The following is a 10819-nucleotide window of genomic DNA, read 5'->3' as shown; positions in this document are numbered from 1 at the left end:
CAAACCTACATGCAAAAGACAAGTCGCGGGAGCATTTACGAGCAAAATAACGGAACCTCGCCAAACGCCCCAGAATGCACGGCTTCTTATCGTCACAATTGCTACAGCGAGCCAGATGTGGAACGACAGAGCAACTCTCCGACTTCTTGCTGCGCACACAAAAGGAACAGGGGAGACCAGCAGCAGCAAGGATGGGCCATAAAGGATCATCGAGTATGTACCGCACCAGAGAAACACCTACGCCAAAAACCGACTTGAACAGAGTTAAGTGCCCCAGAGGGGGATCTTCTATGGTGCTTGCAAGTTCGTCAAGGTCGTTCTCACCAGTCACAGAGGGAGGAGGGGAAGGAGAGGGAGGTGTGGGCATTGGTGGAGCTACAACACGGGAAGTGGATTCAACAGCAGTGGAGGGTGTGGACATCGCAATCGAGTTGGACTCTGATAATCGATGAAGGGGGCGGTAGGAAGAAAGAAGGAACTGGAAAAGGAACTTGTAAACGAAAAAGTTCAAGGCCACGTGAAAGGCACGTGACTTATCCGACACAACCTCCTCGGAGGCTCGGAGGATTAGACGGGGGGTAATGTCATGCGCTGGCTCCAAGCCACAACGCAGTACTCCTCCCTTCTTTATCCCAAGTAACACCCCGAACCTCCCTCTTGCCTCATGGGAACCTCCCCTCCCTCCCTAGACGCCATCTCGAAACCTCCTCAAACCGTATCCGAGAACCCGATACCTCCACAACCGCCACCGCTTGACAGACCCGGGAACTCATCCACGCACCCATCAGCCTATTCTCATATATCTTAGATCATCCCCTTTAGATGTCCACTTCACACAATGTTCCCCTGATCCTTTCCTCCTGTCTATATAAGTACTCGTATATCCTAAGGATCCCCAGCTTGGTATATTTTGAACACACACCCTTTACATAGGTCCAGTCCCTGTCCCTTTGTACCTGCTACCTATACGGAATTCTCTCTACTCTCTGTTTCTCTACCTCTGTTTCTCTCTACTACTGTCTATTGTCTCTCTGATCGTCTATACGATCGAATATACGCTTTTACTTCAAGTCTAAGCCTTCCGAGTGAGTCTCCGAGCTCCCTCGAACATTACTAAAGCTCCCCAACGCCTACCCGCTTGGTGAGCTACCCTTCCCCAAACCTCCCAGAGCTCCCTAGCTACTTCGTAAGCTTCGGGACCTCGATCTAGGTAACGTCGAATCTACCCCTCACGTCGAACTACGTATTGCTTCTCCGTTACCACCTCCCACACTCGAGGACGACCATCCTCAAACCTAGCCCCCAGGGACCTACCCTCCCTGGCGTATCCCTTCTCGGGAGCTTACACCCTCGAGACCCAGTTGCATAAACTACCTACTCGATCCTATATTGACGTTCTAGCGAGTACAACTCCTACTACGCAATATCGTACGGTCCCGCACTCTTCCCGAACCTCCCTACACGTTAGGGACCTCCCTGGACCTCCGAGGAACCCCTCAAGGGTCACCCTCTCGTCGTTCCAACCACTACTAGGTCATTCCCGTCCTCGGTCGCGGTTCTCGTAGCTCCCTTCGAGCTCCAGCCTGCTCCTAGCACGCTACAACATAAACCTCCACATACCAAAACCTACCCTAAGACCCATTTTGGCCCAGGTCTTACAGTCGGCTTGTTGCACCCAGCAATGTTCCGAGGCTCCCGAGTCAATGAAGGTCTGTATGCCTGGTATTGCTGGAGAGTATAAGGATGTATTTCCATGGCAGGCTACACAATCCCCTTTTGTTACAGTGGTCAATCTAGTTACGTCCCTATCTACGTCCCTCCCCATGACCTCCTGCTGACCCGTTCCCCCTAGAACAGGATCGTTTTGTCTGTTTGCGGAGTCAGCGGTCAGCTGGGATCCCTGGATAGATTTGTTTTGTGTTCACTTCTGGATGGATGGACATTACATATGTTGCCATGGGGTAGGTAATTTCAGTGCCATCTGGGCTCACTGTGTTCATATTTGTCCCGTTTTTCTGTTTGTTGGGTTGGTTCTGTTTTGGCCACTGTCCCTCCATGCCCCCTCCCTTTGCCCAGCATTTTCTCGCTATGTGTCTGGGCCTGTTGCAGTTGTGGCAAGTGAGGACCATCCGGCTGTTGGTTTGAGTTGGATTGTTGGTGGAATTCACTGCCATCAGCGCTTTGACGCGCTTGGTGTCATGTTCTTCCTCCTTCCACTCTTCTTCTTTCTTGTACCACAGCGTGTGCAGATAGGCAAACACATCTGCACTTGAGGCTCCAGGTATGCTCCGTATGTCCTGTCTCCAGTTGGATGGCATGGACAAAATCACGATCCGATGGAATTGGGCATCTGTGGCTGTACCTCCCAGGTTATGTACTTTCTTGATGAGGTTCCGCATTTGCTTTTCATGGTCCTCCATCGTCAATTTCACTGGATTGAATTTCTCTTGTTGGATGTTCATGTCAGCTAGGTATATACACTGTTCATTGCATTTTTCGAATCTTTTGATTAGTGCTGTCCAGGTCTCCGATGCCCTTTTCGTTTCGTCTATCCCCAGGCCTACGGGGTTGGTGATGTTTGATACAATGGCTCCAGCGATGAGCCTGTCGCAAGCCTCCCATTCTTCCAGACATGGTGTTGAGCTAAAGAGCGGAGTAGTAGTCTGTGCCGATGGGTATATCAGTCCAGGGTAACTATTTGGTCTGGGTATCATGCCGTCGATATACCCTGTCAGTCCCCTTGACTGCACTGCAAATAGTATTTCTCGCTTATACAGCCTCCAGTTTTCCTTGCCAACGAGCTGTTTCTCGTCTGGAAGTCTCGGTATGTTCGGGGTATTTCCGAACAACATCTCGTGTACTGATACCTGTATTCAGTTCCTTTTTAACTCAAATAACCTTTGTTCTAATCAGAACCGAGTCTCATAATCTGTTAATGTGTGATCTCAGTTGTCTGTTCTGTGTAGTAGATACCCTAGGACTCACCTCAGTTGTCTGTAAAGCAACTGAGGTAGTCGATTCGCCGCGCCATGGGATATAAGTTCGTACTGTACAGTATTTGGTAATAACGCCGTTTACACAATCGCGAGGTATTGTACATACGTACGGAGTATACTCTAACAACAATATGTGTGATTGTTTGTTCACACTGTCTATGGGCTAAACAGCCAGATTACAATCATATAATCCTAGTATCCAACAATGCCTAGGCTACTCCAATCGGCCTCCTCGTTGGTGGGGAGTTCTGCATGGCTTTCTAGCATCGCCAAAAGTTTCAGTGGACTTCAACTTATATTGAAACAATAGTGAACATACCCCAAGGCACACAAATTACATATATCCCAAGCTTTCCACTGCTATCTTTGTTTGCGAGTAAATAAGGAGGGATGAGCATTTGCACATGGCTTTCTCGGTCATCCTCCCCCCAGATCCCAGAAGTAAGGATGACTTTGTGGATATTTCTTTCCTTCATGTTTAACTGGGTCTTGATCACCTGCTCCCTCACTGGGCTCTCGCGCTCCTAGAATCAAGCAATATCTTAGTGTTGTATCATCTTGAGAAAGCAAGTACATACATCATGGTCTAACCACAACTATAAGTGAGGAAGACACTGAGTCTTGGCCGCTGCCTATCAAGAATACAAAAGGAACTTCACCTTTTTGGTTAATGCGAGCTGTGTTGCATCAGCGTAAACTGCACACTAAGGACGGAGTAATTTGTCTTATTCACTGGGATCAACATAAAAAATAATTGACTAACCACATAATCCGCAGTCCAGTCTCCCAGTCTCCTCGTCAGGTATGCTCCTTTACCTAACTGGTCAAAAGTTGTATGTGTATACACCAGTCTGTGTTTACGGTTGTAACTAGCTGCTGTTCTCTTCCGAAGATTCAACATAAACTCGACTGATCATGAGAAATAAGGATGGGGACATACCGAGTCGATGGCTCTTCAAGGTTCCCAGTTCAATGACAAGACCAATTCTCATGCACATAGACATACCTATATCCAAGGAATACTTTCTTCGAAAGGTCCTTTGGCATGCGCTTCACTATTAACGGCGAAGCAAAGGTCCCCTCCAGAAGTAACACGAATCCAAGCAATAGTTTATTGAACGAGACGTGCATTGGCGGATGTAGGTTGTGAGGAAGCAGAAGCAGTAAGGGATGAAGAAAGCTGGAGGCCGGCTCTAGCTCTTGTACGGTACCGTTATGAGGGGAAGGAAGAAACGACGCATCAGCATCTTATATAATAATATAACTTCGAGTTGCAATAGGTTGTAACGGATCGCAAAACGTAAAGTTTGAACCCCGCCGGCCCCGCCTACGATGATACTTTCAGACCCGGTTGTTGACAAAATCAGCACATCAGCGACGGAGATAGAGCTACATATAGACGACGAGCTGTGGGGAAAATCCTGAAACAAGCTGGTGATGGTCAAGAGGCTAGAGAGGATGATTGTTAAGCAGGGCAAATGGGGCGCTGGGTGTTCTATTATAGATAACCAGTTGATGAAATACGGGCAAATTCTCCGGGCTCATTACAGTACCGTAACCTTAGCTAGGCTATGCCGAGTGCGGAAGGTTGGGCAAAAGATTTTACGCACTTTGTTACATCCAGCTTACATCTGGTGTCATAATTGATCTGGGTTTGTGAACCGCAAAGGCCAGTGTGCTGCGGCGTACAGGATGAGAGGGAGAACATTTATGATCGGAAAGCTCTCTTTGCCGCAGGAGGTCCCGACTAATTAATTGATCTTTTTCAACACTACCAGAACACTACATAGTTTGTATGGATAAGGACCCCGTCTTAGCACGAACAACAGCAGACACAGATAGACAGAACAGAAATACTCAAGACTCAAGGGCATCCACTGAGCACTCCTCCCACATTTTACCTAAAACAGCAGTAAGTGGATCCAGCGCCGGGCCTCGTTGACTGTAGGCTGCGGGGGGTAGGAACATGAAGTGTCGATGAAGGAGTAGGTATCTTTCTCGCGCTTAAAATTGACCATGGACACATAAGATTTCAGGGTCACACACGTGGTGATAACTGGCAGTGATTTCACTTTCCTTCTCTCGTTCATCAGTATTTTGTGAGTTCTGCGTTCTCGTCGTAATATCTACTCATCACTTACCGCAGCCTTGTAGGTTTTCGACCTGGCAGCCCATTTCCTTGCATCTTGAGGTTTTTTTTTCGGTGTTCGACGGTCAGATTCGGTATGCTTTGTCTCCACATAATTCTTGCTAAGAGAAGATTAACTTTCTATGTTTCCTTTTAGACGCATGCTAATAAACTGATACTATATCTCTAATATATTGCTCTATTCGCCTGTTTCTCCTTGTGTGGCAAAATCATCTATGTCGTCCTATCTTAATCAGGGTGATATAGTCAAAATTCGCGAAAACACTCAATCTTCATTACGTTCTCGATCCGCAAGAACCTCCATCTCCTCACCGATTCCCTTGCGCTCTGCTCTAGCGACAGACACAAAAGTACCCTCGACCCCCACTTCCAACACAGGCAAGGGCAAACGCAAAGCTGAGGAGGTCGAAGGAAATACTCCCCCAGATGTACGGAAACAGCGAGCCACTTTTGCAGCAGATCCACGTCGTGAGTAAGACTCTAAGTATTAAGTGGCTGTTGACTCATATGCTTTGTGACCTTGTAGCTCATCGCGGATCAGGAACCTCAAGCTCATCTCAAGCGCCTTCGTCTTATACTCGCAAACGCGCGAGACTTTCTACTGCAGCGACTACCTCAGCCGCAGGGCTTGCAGCGACGATGACTGCTCTGGGAGAGAACGAGGTCACAGGCTCGAGATCATCGTCGCGTTCAGAAGCCCAACGAAACCAGAACGCGGCTACTACTGGAACATGGAACTCCACGCGAAGTCGCACTGCTAGCATCATGCGGTCCCAATCCCGTACCTCCCACCGAAGTCAGAACACGCCCATCTCGCGTCCCCTTTCCGTCGCACCGTCTAAGCGCGGTAGTATCTCACAAGCTTCTATTCCCATTTCTGCCTTGATATCACCTCACGCACCATCCATATCGCACCGGCCTGCCTCAACCTTTCATATGCGTGACCCACGCAAGCCGCCCAAAATTCAGCCCACACCGTGGACACCAGCACTTCCTCGGACTGGGTACGGAGAGCACGGCTATCTCAGGGAACGCGTTGCTTCGATATTGGAGTCAGGATTTGTTTTGAGACGTCGAACGCAGGACCCGGAACATCAGGAGGAGAACTCTGCGCCTGTGGGATGGTACGAAGGAGGAGGCAGTCCACCTCATGCTTGGCTGTTCTTCCTAGGATTTATCATTTTCCCCGTTTGGTGGATTGCCGCATTTCTAAAAATCCCTAAGACAAGAAGTATTGAAGGCGGCCATGATGGTCAAAAATCGGTTATACTGGACGATCCCCAAGTCGAACACGGTAAGCTTGTTCAAGTCGGAAATTTAGCCCCATTGTTCAATTTATTTTCCCTTATCAGATGCAAGATCGTGGCGTAAACGATGTCGAATCATGAGTGCAATGTCCCTAGTGACTTATATCCCCTTCATCATCCTTGTTGCCATCTTTGTTCCACGGTGACGACCATTGGCCTGCTCCATTAGGCCCCATCTATTATATCTGTTTCTATATCTCGTTCCCCTCAATCTCCTGTATCATGTTTACACAGACCGCGTCTTTACAAGCTGAACCCGAAACTGAAAACTTACCCTACCCTGATATGCACTTTTGCACCTCCCTTCTCCCATTCCCCGCAAACCCTTCATTCAGCGCACTCGCTGTTAAATTCCACAATTATACCAGCTCACCATCCCCACCCTCTTTTGATATCGACCCTCTTTTGAACATATCTGTTGTACGTATGCCATATATCAACAATCTATGTACCTGTACGGTTTAATCGATTACCCATTGTAATCACCTATTCCGTTGTGAGTTTGAAGCCCCATTATCTAATCCTTGGTTGAATGTTGAAAATTGAAATATGATAGCCTTGTCGACAAAATTAATGTCTACGTACGCCACAACTACTGAAGACGTTGGATGCTCAGACACTGAGATTCCAAATTGTCTCAAGCGGCACCCATCGACGAGTATTCAATATTTAATGTTTGTACTATCCAGCCAACCATTATCATGAACAGCAAGGGAAGGGAGGGTCGACTGGATTACTTCTAAGCTGATCCTAAGTACAGTATAATTACTCGATTATTGAATAATATTAAATATGTGTAAGTAGTTCCATTGGCTCAAAGAACTCACAAATCATCGTTGTTATCCAATCCTTGAACGCACTCCAGCGTTGGAAATGTCGGTTTCTTTCCTTGCCTCAGATCCTCTGTAGCACGTCTCTCAAGCATCCGACTGCGTTCCCAATCAACAGCATTATCCTGCCCATTCCACGTAGGATTATTGCGAATCTTCTTGTCGAACTCCTCTACCCGTCTTTTATTCATCTTCATTTCTGCAGAGGCATAGTCTACCGAAACTGTCTCTTTCAGCCGTGCGTGATCCCGACGTTGCTCTAATTTTAAGCATTTCGCTTCAAATGCTGGTGGTACGTTGGGAAATAGGGCCGACGCTGCTTTACGAGCGGCGCGTAACTGTATATCAAGCAACTCGGATTTATTGCGGTGCGGAGAAGATCGACAGACCCGAACGTATGGATTACGTCTAGAACGCGAAGGTGAAATGTGCTTGCTGGTTATGAGAGATGGAATGGTCACAGCCGCCCGTAATACTTTTGAAGATTCAATCCGCGGTGAATTTGAGGCACATTGAACACGATTCAAGTTTTTTTGGTCACTTTCCCGCGACAGGAAGCCAGCATCATTGGAAGACAACACCAAAGGATTCTTTGGACTATTCGAAGGACGAGAGATATTTTTCACTTCCTTCAAAGGTTGATCCAAGGCTTGGGGCTCCATGTTAGGTATGTTAGGTACTTCTTTGAAGCGTTTTCTAGGTCTTTCCTCACTGGCGGCGAGGTCGGTGATTTCAGGTTGTCGCGATGCTCGTTTTCGATTGTTCAAGGGGCTTGACAACGGCGGGGAACTGTTTACCCCACCCTTCGTAGTCCCACTGCGTCGACGTTCGCGTGTGTTGGAGGGTGAATGCTTCGACTCTTGCGAACGAGATCCGGATTTCGAAGACGGTGACGACGAAATAAGATGAATGGGAGAGTCGAGCGAGCGTTTCGCCAATTTTTTGGGTCGAATCCCTTGTTTGTGCGGCGTCTCAGGTCGGTGTGCAAGTTTGTTGAATGGTGACGGCGAATGAGCCGGGGAGGAAGGAGAGAAATGCAGAGAACGAGCTTGGGCGATGAGGGGCGACTGGGATGGCACAAATGGATCGGGCCTAGGGCATGAGCGATGTTTTAGGCTCGGCGTGGAGGTAACAAAGTCCACTGGTATCAGGGATGTTCTATTCTTTGCCTTGTATAATTTGAGAGCAACTGCGCGCACAGGCGATGATATCATAGTCCTTTCTATCCTGATCTTGGATTGTTGACCAGGCTCCAAACGACGTTCGTTAGCTGCATTAGGCGTAAGACTAACTTGCACCTCTGCTACATCCTCTTCATCGCTAAGCTGAAATGAAAACGAGGATGACTCCCAATATTTCTGGACCAGGTGATCTTTTCCTTCATCCGAAGGAGCAAATAACTTATGCGCCGTCCGCGCATGATTATCTTCATCAGCAGACGAATCGAATTCATTATCACTGCTGCTTCGATTGCGGACGTCTCTCGGAATCCCACGACTTTTCTGTTGCCCAGATTGCGATTGTCTGCGATCTTCCACTTTTTGTTTCCCTTTCGCAGCATCTGAGTGGGTTAAGGGACTGCTGCCCTGGTGGTTGTCCCACTTCCTTAGACCCAGCCAGCTCCTAAGGACGTCCACCCTTCGGCCATTTCTGCCTTTCAAAGCGGATGGATCAAGCCCATAGCCCGGATCGACAAGCCATTTCTTTGCCATTGCACGAGCTTTGAGATCAGCGTCATTAGTAGCGTCTGCGACAATGTTCTTGACTGCGATATCGTCTTCATCATCGTCTGATTGGGGCTGGAATAACCCAAGATCGAATTCGTGGGCAATCGGAGCCGGTGGAATGGCATGGTGGAAATTGGCAGAGGTATGTTGCGGTTTCCTGCAACAGCTTTCAAAAACGCGGTCTATGCCGGCCCAGTCGAGATTCTTCAACGAAGGATCAAGGGTGTTTGGTATAATGCGGTTGGGTCGGAAGAGAGAAACAAAGGCCTGCAACTCTGGCAATGGTGAATGTCTTGAAAGCGGGACGAGCTTGCAAGCTATTGTCAGCATGAACAAGCACTGAGAACTTTGCCCACATACCAGTGACCGGACTACCTTTCCACTAATCAATTGTTGTTTAGTCGTAGACTGGTATTCAGCCCATCTCTCTGGAGTCATGGAGCTCACAGGGTTGATGTAGACAACTAACTTCTTCGAAATCTCCTTTGTCCTTCTGCTTGCCTTGGTCGCACCCCAGCCCTTGTGCGAATTTTGCCCTAGTAGAAGCCTGTTTGCAGCATCGAAAGTGTCTTCGCTGACAAGGTCACCATCGTCATCATCGCTAGAATGGTCTTCGCGGTCAACATTGACATGATGGCAACGCGCAAAACGTTCACAAGCGTGAAATCGTGTTTCATCTGGGTCGATGGTACCCAATGATTGCAGGAGAGGGTCAGAAGATATTAAAGAGTAAATTCGATGTTTATAGTCATCCAGGTGAATCTATTGATAAGATGGACAAATGAGCTTGGGCCAACAGCAAAGTTGCACTAATAATGCTCACTCTGCAATTGAATGCTCTAGCTATTGCTTTCAGAATGTCTTCGTATCCCCATGTCCAGGAGTTGATGAAGAAATACGTAGAGGGTGGATAGAGTTCGAGGAGAGCAATCAAGCCAGTAGTAGCCTCGTCCTACAACCAGATTGGATTTCAGTTGGTGTACACACGGGAGAAGACTTGACTGACTTTGGTTGGGACCTGATGGGTTTGCATGACGCATGCGGTATCCAAATATATTGCTTTCAGTGTTTTGACGATTCCGTTGCCACCCCGGGGGTTAGTACCATTAGATGGTGCAAGATAAGGCTGAAGATATGGATTGTGTGTAATGGACTCTAGAAACCAAGGTTCTGCACGAAAGTCGCCGGTATGAAGGATAGCTCCTTCCGCGCCTTCAATGAGAAACCTGTCCGTAAAAAATCAGGTCATAGAAAGAGCAGAAAAAAAGAATAAACGCACATTACGGCCCCAGGACAATGATTCGCATCGAAAAGCGTGATGGTCACTTTCTTTTCCCCATCCAATTCAACTTCTGTAGGTGTATTCATTGGAAACACCTTCAATAAATCTTTAGCACCGTAAAAGACAGCTTCCCCGTTTGAACATATATAAGGAGGAACCTTTAGATGACGAAACGTGTGACTATGTTCTGCGCGGTATTCTTCCTCGTGAAGCGCGCGTTCTCTGTATGGTTCGTATTTGAGGAGCATTTCTTTGGCGGATGCTGAGCAAGCAACAGTATGACTGAAGCTTTTGGCTTGCAGACCCACGATATGGTCCGAGTGTGTATGCGAAAGAAGATGAAGGGCAGCATTATGCGGTTCCGAGGCAGAAGGAGAGATAGCGCTGAAACAGTCCACACGTATGGGATAAGGCAAAGCAAAGGAGTTAAACGGAGCTCCAGGTGGCATATTAACGGTCGAAAAAGGAGAGGTTATATAATGAGCTCCAAGGTTTGTGCTCAGCAGAATAAATATTCAAGAATAGGAT

At 47.7% G+C, this 10819-nt stretch overlaps 4 protein-coding genes across 4 annotated transcripts; 2 read left to right on the top strand and 2 right to left on the bottom strand.

Moving 5' to 3' along the window:
- Positions 1–3020: 3020 nt before the first annotated feature.
- Positions 3021–4251, bottom strand: C8R40DRAFT_885715 (uncharacterized protein). Its single transcript, XM_046236565.1, has 7 exons — positions 4003–4251; positions 3937–3949; positions 3760–3879; positions 3656–3700; positions 3575–3592; positions 3316–3520; positions 3021–3256 (listed from the first exon to the last, which is right to left on the bottom strand). The coding sequence occupies exons 1-7, from the start codon at positions 4125–4127 to the stop codon at positions 3189–3191; spliced, it is 594 nt and encodes a 197-aa protein (XP_046089199.1). The 5' UTR covers positions 4128–4251; the 3' UTR covers positions 3021–3188.
- Positions 4237–4981, top strand: C8R40DRAFT_1093751 (uncharacterized protein; the record flags this gene model as incomplete). Its single annotated transcript, XM_046227617.1, has 1 exon — positions 4237–4981. A coding segment is annotated over exon 1 (206 nt), but the record flags the coding sequence as incomplete, so codon positions are not given.
- C8R40DRAFT_885696 (uncharacterized protein) lies at positions 4919–6907 on the top strand. The gene is made up of 6 exons (XM_046236564.1): positions 4919–4981; positions 5033–5095; positions 5151–5219; positions 5282–5613; positions 5672–6439; positions 6498–6907. The coding sequence occupies exons 4-6, from the start codon at positions 5361–5363 to the stop codon at positions 6596–6598; spliced, it is 1122 nt and encodes a 373-aa protein (XP_046089197.1). The 5' UTR covers positions 4919–4981; positions 5033–5095; positions 5151–5219; positions 5282–5360; the 3' UTR covers positions 6599–6907.
- Positions 6908–7275: 368 nt separating this feature from the next.
- Positions 7276–10740, bottom strand: C8R40DRAFT_1168145 (uncharacterized protein; the record flags this gene model as incomplete). Its single annotated transcript, XM_046231142.1, has 5 exons — positions 7276–9318; positions 9370–9771; positions 9833–9961; positions 10016–10235; positions 10289–10740. 5 exons carry the CDS (start codon positions 10738–10740, stop codon positions 7276–7278), a joined length of 3246 nt encoding a protein of 1081 aa, XP_046089196.1.
- Between the last annotated feature and the right edge of the window lie 79 nt (positions 10741–10819).

Source organism: Lentinula edodes (genome assembly GCF_021015755.1).
Source record: "Lentinula edodes strain Le(Bin) 0899 ss11 chromosome Unknown C8R40scaffold_8, whole genome shotgun sequence".
In the NCBI taxonomy this organism is placed as follows: domain Eukaryota; kingdom Fungi; phylum Basidiomycota; class Agaricomycetes; order Agaricales; family Omphalotaceae; genus Lentinula; species Lentinula edodes.
The sequence above is the reverse complement of the archived record's forward strand: the minus strand, read 5'-3'. Positions and strand labels throughout refer to the sequence as shown.